Source organism: Colossoma macropomum, unplaced genomic scaffold (genome assembly GCF_904425465.1).
Source record: "Colossoma macropomum unplaced genomic scaffold, Colossoma_macropomum, whole genome shotgun sequence".
NCBI lineage: Eukaryota > Metazoa > Chordata > Actinopteri > Characiformes > Serrasalmidae > Colossoma > Colossoma macropomum.
In genome coordinates, this window is record NW_023494799.1 from 5,683,816 (window position 1) to 5,695,806 (window position 11,991).

General features: G+C 39.9%; 1 protein-coding gene across 1 annotated transcript; it reads right to left on the minus strand.

Annotated features, from left to right (window-relative positions):
• Positions 1 to 293: 293 nt before the first annotated feature.
• On the minus strand, positions 294 to 10,904 carry lim2.2 (lens intrinsic membrane protein 2.2). The gene is made up of 5 exons (XM_036586705.1): positions 10,630 to 10,904; positions 5,951 to 6,185; positions 5,335 to 5,475; positions 2,344 to 2,478; positions 294 to 596 (listed from the first exon to the last, which is right to left on the minus strand). The coding sequence occupies exons 2-5, from the start codon at positions 6,126 to 6,128 to the stop codon at positions 526 to 528; spliced, it is 525 nt and encodes a 174-aa protein (XP_036442598.1). The 5' UTR covers positions 6,129 to 6,185; positions 10,630 to 10,904; the 3' UTR covers positions 294 to 525.
• Positions 10,905 to 11,991: the final 1,087 nt, after the last annotated feature.

Here is an 11,991-nt window from a genome sequence, read left to right on the forward strand (position 1 = left end):
TTTCCTACAGATCCACTCAGCCTTAATGAAGACCTCGCTGTGGTTTGAAGAGGCTGAGAGATGTTTTGGTGATTTATTTACAAAAAAAAGGTTTGGGTGACTCTTAACTCCTAGTGTTTGTTAACAACATCAGAATTGCAGCTCCAGTGCTAAACTAAAGAGGAAAAATTTGGACACCAAACGTGTCTCGGGTCATCGACACCGTCTGGGATATGTGGAAAATTGTTTATCCGTGCTGAGGGCCCGAAAGTGCCACCAAAGCTGCCCATAAACACAAAAAAACACCCACAGCATGAGTGATATAGCTTTGTATTAACTCAGAGCAGCTCAGTACAAATCAAAATAGTCCAAAAAATACTTTATTCAATCCAGATGCAGCGTCGCTTTTTCCAGAATACAAATACTCTAAAGAATTTTCCAGATTTTGAAGTCATTTTGCAGCAGCTGATCACTTTCATAGCCAGAGGTACGGTCCAGGAGTCTGGGCTAGTATTGCTGAAACTTCATGTGTCGCTCAGGAGAGATTTAACTGTCTGAAGCGTTTGGAGGCGCAGGCTCAGCAGCGTCCTTCTGAAAGGCACACAGCTGCAAAACACCTGGAGAAAAGCAGTGGAGAGAATATTAAGTGCACTCTTAATACATGTGTACAAAAAAATCTCAAAGACTGATCGTGCTCTGCTTGACGTAGGCCTACATGCTATTTTATATAGACAGAAACTATCTAGAACAGTGGTCTTCAATCTGTGGGCCACAGCCCCCCCTAGTGGGCCTTTTTTTTTAAATAGCTACATTTTATTGCAATTTATAGATATATAACCAAAGATCATTTTAATTATTGTTGTGACTACAATGTATAGAATTAAGAACAATTATATAAGTATAATTATATAATATATATTACATACACTCTTAAAAAAGGTGGTTCTTAAAGGGTTCTTTAGTAAAGAAAATGGTTCCATGAACACTGAAATAACCCTTTGCATGATTAAAGAGTTGTTTGCATCATGAAAGGGTACAGATTTCTGGAAAATGTACATGAATGTGCTATAGATATAGATATGTGCTATATACACACACAAACACACACACACACACACACACACACACACACACACACAATTATTGTTTTTAATTATTGTTTTGACAACAATCATTTGAATTCTGCTGCAAAACATCGACATAACCATGCCATAAACACATCACGGCAGATGTCATATGCTGTTCTGAGCTGTTATGACAGATTTTATTCCATAATGTAACATTGTCATGTTACCATTAGTGGTAACTGTCATGATGCATGACAGACATCAAACATTATGGCATCTGTTTTGACACTAAGAGTAACAGTAACATGACTGCCATTTACATTGCAGTCCAGGCCTGTTTTTTTTTGGCCATGATCATAATATCTACTTTTTCTAGCTTGGAGGCTCAAACACTGAACACTGTGTGCCAAACTGCCAGTTAGTCGTGGATGTGATGTCAACAGTATGCGGCTGATTTTGACTGGTCTACAGGCGGTTTGTGAGCTCTGTGTTATTAGCTTCAATTTTCCATTTAAACCTTAAGACAGCACTGTTGATAACGTAGACCGTATATATTTCAATACACAGCTCTTTCAAATTGTGCTTTTGATATAAAATGCTTTATCTTTCTGCCATAGCTTGATTATACAGTCAAGCTAAATTCCATAGGCTACATTGATTATTGTTATATTTGTGTTCATTTTAAAGGTCTGTGGAAAAATTACAGCACATTTCATATTTTAATGTTTCTTTTTCAATATGTAAAAAAACAGAAGCTGTACACCAAGGTTAGAGTGAAAATGCCATATTTATGTATTTATGTTTGTAGAAGATGTGCTATTTTTGATCAACAAAAAACTTGACCAGGGGTGTTCAAACTTTTAGTAAAGAAAATGGTTCTATATAGAACCATGAACACTGAAAGAACCATTTGCATGATTAAAGGGTTCTTTGCACCATGAAACGGTTCTTCAGATTTATGGAAAATGTGCAACAAAGTGCTATAGATGGTTCTATATAGAACCTTTTTAAAAATGGTTCTTTATAGTACCCAAAAAGATCTTCTATTGTTACAAGCTTGACATTGTAACAATAGAAGAACCTTTTGACGTGCTAGATAGAACCATCTATAGCACATTCTCCATCAATTGTTATATATAATATACATGTGTATATGTATAGATAGATAAATGGACAGACAGACAGACAGATAGATAGATATAAAACATTTTTTGTAGTTTTATTTTATAAATAAGACTCAGGGTTTAGAAGAAAGAGAGATAGAGAGAGAGAGATAGAGAGAGAGAGAGAGGTTTACCAGCTGCTAGAGCCAAAATGATGCCTATCCAGCCCAGGATGTAGGACCATGAGAACCTCCAGTCGATGTAGCGCTTTCCAAAGAAGTTAACAGTCACTCCAGTGTAGATTGCCAAAGCTAACAGCGCAAGAAATCCTAAACAACAAACAACGTCATTTATATATATAGACGGTATAATCAATAACTGATATTGAAGCTATGAAACTGCACTGAATCTAGGATTTATTCTCAGAATAAGCATCTTAAACTGGAATTCCTCAATTTCTTCCACATTTCTGAATGATTAAATAGTTGTAAGATGTAAACCAACTGTTCACAGTGGTGCTGATAGGAACCAGACATCCACCTCTAAAAGCTCCTTCACAGAAAGTTACTACATGAAATGGTTATGAATTCGCTGTCTGAGAAGGTTTTGACCTAAAATGTATTGGTATGTAACGCACATGCAGGGTGTTGCGAGGCAAAATAGTTCCCAAAGATTTCCCCCTATTTTACCATCACCAGCATTACATATAAAACTCAGAAGACTCGTGAAAGTTCACTGCTGGTTTTGGATAGTAAATAAAATGGCTATGTTTGAGGTGTAGATGTTGTGACCCCTGGTTCCTATCACCACCACTGTAAAGACATCAGGGTCACTATAATGAACTATTTCACATCAAACTACTCTGAATGACTTTGTTTACATCTCAACCACTGAATTACACAGAACTTTTTACGAATTGGTCTCCTTTAAGGAAGACTGACTGACTGTCTTCTAAGGGTGAGTAAACGGATAAACAAATGACTAATCTTAATTTTTCTTTCTTCATAAACTGATGGGTCTCATGAGAGGACACCCCCGGAAAAAACATTAGGATTTCAAACTGGAAATAAAGCATAAACAGTACTAAGTTAGTCATCGTCACATGACTTGAGAGGAAAATGTCACATTTGTTTATTTTTCATTTTATTTGACGAGTTTATTTGAGGGGTTTATAGACCTGAATGGAGTGAATGACTCTGATGTTCTGCAGGACTGTTTACCAAAGCTAATTCTGGACTTTCCCTGAGCTAAAGCACCTGATTCATGCGGTCAGAACAGTTTAATGATTGACCGATGAGCCGGATCAGAGTGAGTGACCAGCTTAAAAACAAATCTGTGAATATTGGGAGTTTAATTTACACGTAACTGTATAAAATTATATCCGCATGTTCAGATAAAAGTGATCAGATGCTCGTAAATGAACATGCATGTTTTAAACTTAGGTTGTATTTGTTGAACCTGTCCATGGTGTTTCCTGCCTTCCGCCCAATGAGCGCTGGGTTGGGCTCCAGCAGCCCCTGCGACCCAGGAGGATCAGCGGCTTAGATAATGTGATTGTGTGTGTGTGTGTGTGTGTGTTTGTGTGTTTATGTGTGTGTGTGTCTTTGTGTGTGTGTGTGTGTGTTTGTGTGTTTGTGTGTGTGTGTCTTTGTGTGTTTGTGTGTGTGTGTGTGTGTGTTTGTGTGTGTGTGTGTGTTTGTGTGTGTGTGTGTGTTTGTGTGTTTGTGGGTGTGTGTGTTTTTGTGTGTTTGTGTGTGTGTATGTGTGTGTGTGTGTTTGTGTGTGTGTGTGTTTGTGTGTTTGTGTGTGTTTGTGTGTGTGTGTGTGTTTGTGTGTGTGTGTGTGTTTGTGTGTGTTTGTGTGTTTGTGTGTGTGTGTGTGTTTGTGTGTTTGTGTGTGTGTGTGTGTATGTGTGTCTGTGTGTTTGTGTGTGTGTGTGTATGTGTGTCTGTGTGTTTGTGTGTGTGTATTTATTTAATGTACTGTAAATTAGCTTTAGCAATGTTATCAGTAATGTTGTTTATAAATAAACAAACTCGAGTGAGTGAGTCAGTGAGTGAGTGAATGAGTGAGTGAGTCAGTGAGAGTCAGTGAGTGAATGAGTGAGTGAGTGAATGAGTGAGTGAGTGAATGAGTGAGTGAATGAGTCAGTGAGTTTCTGAGTGAATGAGTGAGTCAGTGAGTGAATGAGTGAGTCAGTGAGTGAATGAGTGAGTCAGTGAGTGAATGAGAGTGAGTGAGTAAGTGAGTCAGTGAGTGAATGAGTGAGTGAGTCAGTGAGTCAGTGAGTAAATGAGTGAGTCAGTGAGTGAGTGAGTGAATGAGTGAGTGAGTCAGTGAGAGTCAGTAAGTGAATGAGTGAGTGAGTCAGTGAGTGAGTGAGTAAGTGAATCAGTGAGTAAATGAATGAGTGAGTCAGTGAGTGAATGAGTGAGTGAGTGAGTCAGTGAGTGAATGAGTGAGTGAATGAGTGAATGAGTCAGTGAGTGAGTGAGTGAATGAGTGAGTAAATGAGTGAGTGACTGAGTGAATGAGTGAGTGAGTCAGTGAGTAAATGAGTGAGTGAGTGAGTCAGTGAGTGAATGTGTGAGTCAGTGAATGAGTGAGTGAATGAGTCAGTGAGTCAGTGAGTGAATGAGTGAGTGGGTCAGTGAGTGAATGAGTGAGTGAGTCAGTGAGTGAATGTGTGAGTGAGTGAATGAGTCAGTGAGTGAGTCAGTGAGTGAATGAGTGAGTGAGTGAGTCAATGTGTGAGTGAGTGAATGAGTGAGTGAATGAGTCAGTGAGTGAGTCAGTGAGTGAGTCAGTGAGTGAGTCAGTGAGTGAATGAGTGAGTGAGTGAGTCAGTCAGTGAATGAGTCTGAGTCAGTGAGTGAATGAGTGAGTGAGTCAGTGAGTGAATGTGTGAGTGAGTGAATGAGTGAGTGAATGAGTCAGTGAGTGAGTGAATGAGTGAATGAGTGAGTCAGTGAGTGAGAGTCAGTGAGTGAGAGTCAGTGAGTGAGAGTCAGTGAGTGAATGAGTGAGTGAGTCAGTGAGGGAGTGAGTCAGTGAGTAAAGGAGTGAGTGAGTCAGTGAGTAAATGAGTAAGTCAGTGAGTGAGTGAGTGAATGAGTGAGTGAGTCAGTGAGTAAATGAGTGAGTGAGTCAGTGAGTGAATGTGTGAGTGAGTGAATGATGCCCACCGGACAGCAGCAGGGCGATGCCCCCGGTTCTGACCCTCCTGTTCTTGGTTCCGTTGGCGAAGGCACTGAGGCCCAGCACCACTCCAGCAAAGCAGCTCAGCACAGACAGCAGCATGAAGGCCCGCGTCGCGTCCCAAAAGGCTGCGGAGGACAACAAACAAACATCACTGAGCTCATCTCACTCAGCACGGCTACTAGATGATACTAACACTGGACGTTTAGTCCTGGGGTGGATTTACGAAAGCTTTCTAAGGGAGACTTAAAGAACACAACATCTTGAAATGAACACTAAAAAAAGTTCTTAAACTCAGATCTCTAAAAAGCTTAAAGGGGAACATCAGACGTCTGGTTCCTATCACCTCCACTGTGAGCAGTTCTGTTGTTCAGAGTGCAGAGTCGGCAAGTTTCTCTACAATGAACCATTTAAATCAAACCACTCTGAATGATTTTTTACATCCCTGCTGCTAATTCATGCAGATTGTATTTTAAAATTTGATGGAATTCCCCAGAAAGTTCGGTCTACGGAGGAGATAATAATCAAGTTGACCTGAATCAATGAATCATTAATCAGACGTTCGATTCATTCAATTCATTTTGAGCTGCACTGAGCACTCACCCACAGTCAGCGTGTGGGCATGGCACTTGCGATTGATGCAAAACCTCCAGAGGCCCTGATTGGCTGAGTTCCCAGAGTACCGATACTGCATCCAAAAGTCGGTTGCCGTGGAGACGATGAGGAGCACCAGGGCGGCCACACCACACAGTGTGCCCCCGCCGGCCAGAGTGTACAGCATCAAGGACAGGCCTGGGACTGAGTCCACCTACAGGCCGAAAAAACGCACAGGATCCTCCTACAGGCCAGAAAATACACAGCAGTTACAGAGACCTGCAGAGGTGGGCAGCCTAAACACATTCACTTCAATGAAATAATGACTCTAGTAGAAGCAAAAGTAGCCTTGGGTCAGAATATAAAGTATCAAGTCCATAAACTCCCACAGTACTGAGTTCCTTAGAGAACTGCAGTGGAACTTGTTAGCATGTCCAGAATCTATCAGCATGAGAACCTTTTTTAAGACTCTGTTCTTCTCTTTTTGGGATCTTCGTGTTCTAATACAGAACAGGTAACTCAGAATGGCTATAGTGGAACTGAGCAGATTAGAGATCACCTTCCTCACAAATATACTTGTTTGAGTAAGTAACTGAGTATAAGAGAAAGTATTATCAGTTAAAAGTCAGAGATTTAGAAACACAGACGTTTGATCTAAGCATAGAAACAGGAGCTGAGCAGTAAATGACAGGTAGAGATGCACGATAATATCAGAATCATACTGGTATTGTCGAATTATTGCTTAAAAATTACAGATGTTTAAAATTGGCCAATATTTCAAACTGATATTTGATGACGTACTTATTACATTCCAGAAGAGGAGAACATTTAGTTGGGTTACTGTGCATTTTTATCCCTGCAGAAATGAATGTTATATTTCTCTGTAATACTAATCCAGGTAGAATTAGTCCCAACTATGTTATGTTTACGTCAGCATCAGTATCAGCACAGACAGATACAGTTGTGTACTAAAGTTTGAACACCCCCCAGTCAAATTCCATGTTTTGTTTATTTAAGTGAAAATAAGTTACACCTCCTCTACAGAGAACACACTTATATATGGCAAATTTCTGCCAATTTTGATGCACAAATTCTATTTATTTTCAAAAAAAAACAACAAAAAAAAAAAACATGCAATACAAAATGTGCCATAACCTCTGCACAGGCCACATTTTATGTTTTATTTATTCCCACCACTGTAAATAAATAAATAAATTCAGCAAATAAACAGTAATTGTGTATTAAAATGTGCAGATGTGTTCACTTATTTACACAATCAGCAGAACTTGTTCTTTGAGCATGGGCGCCTTAACTTTTGCACACACCTCTATGTACAAAAAATGTCAGATATCTGTGTTGGTCCAACTTTTCCATATCGGTGCATCCCAGGTTGTTGCTATCTAATTTGAAAATGCTTAAGGTCACACTTTATTGTAAGTCATATTCATAAGGCTACATGACACCTACATAAAAACTTCACAACAACTGGCATACACCTCTATAGGCATCTATAATGGCTTTGAATGCATCAGCTGCCAGTTTTAACACTTTCTGGGGAGAAATGACACGAAAATTGAGGAAAGCAGCCCTGATGCTTGTTGGAATAAGCCTTTATTACGTTTATAATGTGAATGTGATTTATGATAGTTGTAATAAAAGGCTTACGTAGATGTCATGTTCCCTTATGAGTGGCCTTCAGTAAAGCGTCACTATCATTTATTACATAATGTCCACTGCAGTGTGAACCCTAAAGCTGCCACCTTGAACCTTGAAAAAAAGAGTGTCCTTTAACAAAAGTGAACCTTTAACAAAGAGTGTCTTTGTTAAAAAGAAGTCAAATCCATTCAGTTAAATATGATAAAGGCTGTTTTTGGTTCCTGTCATCGAACACAAAGCCAACACTGACAAGTCAAATTTGCACGGTTTCTTTGAGTCTTTCCTCAAAAAAAATCACTGGAAAGTCTTTATCAGAAGACTAACATTCACAAGAACTTCTCCACTGCAATTATATAAAAAAGATGGTTCTTCAAGGGTTCTTTACTAAAGAAAATGATTCTATATAGAACCACGAACACTCAAAAAACCCTTTTCATGATTAAAGGGTTCTTTGCATGCCGAAAGGGTTCTCCAGATTGAAGGAGAATGTACTATAGAAGGCTCTATATAGAACCTTTCAAAACGGTTTTATATAGCAACCAAAAAGGGTTCTGCTATTGTTACAATGTCAAGCTTGTTGCAATTGGAGAACCATCAACCTCCATCAATCTGAAGAACCATTTCACCGTTAATCATGCAAAGCGTTCTTTGAGTGTTCATGGTTCTATATAGAACCATTGTGCTGACTAAAGAACCCTAAAAGAACCATCTTTAAGAGTGTAATTTTTGCCTTACCCAAAAAAAGTTTTTGATTTTGACTGTCCTGAGAATCGCTGACCAGTGTTCTTTAAGCCAAATGTGGGTCAAAGTTATAAAATATTAGCATCATAAAACACTGTAGGCCACGCCCACTTAATGAACTCGGGCTTCATGAACATCCGGGGTAAGATACTGAAAAAGTAAACCCTTCTCAGAACAATGCCGGTCTTAGAACAACAGAAGCCAACCTCTCCCAGCATCTCCACAAAGCAATGCAAGTAGTTTAACTTCAGAAAAGCTTGATGTATTTGCAGTTCTTACTGTGATCCTGTAGTGTTTTAACCCTTCAAACTCAGATGAATAACTGTATAGAAAACGTGGTTGAAGGAGTTAATACAGTACTGCACAGAAGTCAGAGACCACCCTTCACTTATTTTTTGAGTCAAAACAGCCATTAAGTACAAGTTACTCATTTTCAGGAGAAGTTTCTGAAAAGATCAAATCAAATCAAATCACACTTATTCTCACATCACATTAACACAGGAAGTAAGTGAAAATCTTAAGTGCATAGCTCCCTTGCAGTACTTAAAAAATGTATGTGTGTGTGTGTATATATATATATATATATATATATATATATATATATAAAACCTTGTATCTCCAAAGTGCTAACTTTACAGGAGAAGGAAAAAACATACTTTAGTTTTAATGTAGGTCAATGGAACCAGACTTTTTTCCAAGTCGATCTGGGCCGTTTCTTTTGGTCTGTTCATCATGAAATTTACACACAAGGTAAAGAGCGACAGGCATTTTCAAATTATACCAAAAACTGAAAAACGACAAAAATGGAGATACAAAGTTTTCTTCCAACAGCAGCGATATATATTTATATATACACACACACACACACACACACACACCAATAGACTCTAATATACACCAGTATTGCACCATTCCAATGTACAGTTTGTACAGTAATGTAAGTTATGAAATATAGATAAGATAATCCACGTGCATAAAGAAGGGAACCGTCAAATTACTAAGTGGAAAAAAACAGGATTTTACAAAACTCGAGAAATAAATTATTAAAAGATTGTAATTTTTTAGGACTCCCAACAACACGTAAGAGTCAAAACTATCAGAAGCTGCAAAACTATCAGAAGCTGCGAATGATGGACTGACCACTCCAGATTCCAGACCTCAACATCATTGTGTTTAGGATTACTTGGACGGTGAGAAGCAGAAAATGTAACCAACGTCTAAGACTGAACTTTGGAGGCGTGTCTGCAGATTTTTTTCAAAAGCTGAAAGTGAGTCTCCTGAAAAGAATGGAAGCTGTAATAAAGGTGAAAAGTGGACACAATAAATGCTGAAAAATGTCATATTTAGATGTTGAGGGTTCTGTGTAATTTACTGCTATACATTATTTCTGCTTTCTTTCCTGATATAACTTGGTACTTAACTTTGGACGTTTGACTAGAAGTTAATTAAATGAAGAGTGGTCTCTCACTTCTGCACAGTACTGTAAATATCAACAAACAGTTGCCACAGTACAAACTCTCCCAGTTCACTTCAGCTGACCAGCGCTCCAGCCTTCCAAGTGAGGCACTGAGCCATTTTGGCCGAAGCTGACCTGAACACTCAGCATTTAACCCACGTCAACCGAAGCTTCCAAACGCAGGCAAATCAGCGGTTGATCTGTTTTATATGGCTAAAGTTCCAGTGAATGTGAACTGTCCACGCAGCACAGTCCAGATCAGCACATTTTTCTAATGTGCCTAAATGCTGGACTCACTGACTGATCTCTCTCTCTCTCTCTCTCTCACACACACACACACACACACATACTCATCCCTCTATTCCAGAAATAGTGGTGTTTGGCAGGCCCATTGCACTGCACATTACAATTCAACATTCATCTGTAAAATAAGAGAACTATTCATGTAGAAGCTAAGAGAAAAGACATGGGGACAGAAAGGCATTGCAAGTGGACGCAAGTGCAGAGGGAACAAACCAGGCCTTTGTCTGCCACTGACCACACTCTTACAAGACAGTGAAATGCTGCTGTTGCGGCAGCTGCCGACAAATCATGCCATTACAGCTAAGTGTCTCTATGCAGTGCATTGTTAGTCGCCACTGGCTTGTCACAGACCAAGAGAAGTGACCCCATAAAACTCCATATAAAGCAGTTCCAGGACAAATATTACAGGGAAAACTGCCAACAGCACTGTTATTATTGGTTATTACCACAGTATTAAGCCAGTATTCCCTCTGTATGCTACATAAAAATAAGATTAAAGTATTAAAGTAGTTTATATGGAAGTGTAATGTACCTCTCTGCTGGTGTCGGTCTCTCGCGGCGCTTTCCTCTGCTGTGTGCCCGTCTCGTCCTCGCCGTTTTAAGCCTTCTACGCTCGGCCGTCATTGTTTCTGCTACAATAGAGGGAATGATCCAGTGCAACATGTGAGATGTGAGGTAATCCCCCACTTTTTCTCGTTCTCTCTCTCTCCCTCGGTCACCCCCTCCCTCCCTCCGTCCCTCGCTCTCTGGGACCCTCACAATCAGGCCAGTCTTCTGCGTCTTGCGACGTAGAACGTGCCATGTCTTATCCGACACTGCCATCTCTCTCCACCCTCCATCCATCCAAGTCCTCCTCAGATAGACGTAAGTCGCTGACCTGGTCTGGGCCAGGGGCGTTCCAAAACTTTCCGGGAGACCAACCAGGAGGCAAGTCAAGCCTTGCGATGACAAGAGACTAAACAATCACCTGGGTGGTCTTTCTAGAGAGGAAAAGTCAAATCGTTCAGATACTGTAGAGGAGAAATCTGCATGACCGAGTCAGGTTTGCAATATAAGCAGAGAACAACAACTGGTCATCCAGAATCACACCGAGTCATCATGGATGACCAAGCAGTTCTCAAATTAGTTGGCAAGATCATGAGGACCTGTAGTTCCAGAGACGTACACTGTTAGGAATAAAGGTTCTGTGCAGGTACATTTTCCGTTCATTAAGGTACAAACAATGTAAATGTTCCCTCAAAGGTACAACAGTGGATTTAAGGTCTGACTGTGAACCTTAAATAAGTTTTTCCAGGTGAAAAGTTCGTATTTGTACCTTTTCCTAACCGAATGTTTTAAAACAGAACAGTAAAATAAAAGCCTGGAGACGAGACGGGGTGTGTGGAGTCAGTACAGCTTAGAACATATAATTTCAGTGGATTATGGTTCAGTTATGTTCCCTGACTAAAGGCACTGAGATGTACCCTTGAGGGTCCCACCCCAGTGACAAGAGGAGTTCTGCCCCAGCGACAGTCTCGTACCTTTTTTCTGAGAGTGTATAGCAGCTCGGTTTTGATTCAGCTTCAGGTGGTGGGATACCATTCATGAAGAGACGTCAGCCAGACATGTTGAAATGTGACTGGAGAGCTGAGTGTCAGAAAGGTTTAGTTGAGTGTCATCAGCAAAGTCATCAGGGACGTGAGTTCCACTGTTCTCCCCACATCAATAAAGTTGATTGAATTTAGTATTTGGTCCCAAATTCTTTTACATGCAGAAACTGACAAATCTGCGACCCACTGACATCACAAGACTCTTCGTAACTGCATGCTCTGTTTTCCCAAATACTTGTTTTGGGAGTGTTCAGACTTTCCTCTTCAACAGGTGGAATTCATGACTTGGCCAGTCTGTACCTTTC

Coding starts and splice junctions, on each gene's coding strand:
- lim2.2 (XM_036586705.1), bottom strand. CDS start 6,128: ATGCTGTACACTCTGGCCGGCGGGGGCACACTGTGTGGTGTGGCCGCC. Junction 5,476..5,950: donor TGCCCACACGCTGACTGTGG/GTGAGTGCTCAG, acceptor TGTCCTCCGCAG/CCTTTTGGGACGCGACGCGG. Junction 597..2,343: donor CATTTTGGCTCTAGCAGCTG/GTAAACCTCTCT, acceptor GCTTTTCTCCAG/GTGTTTTGCAGCTGTGTGCC.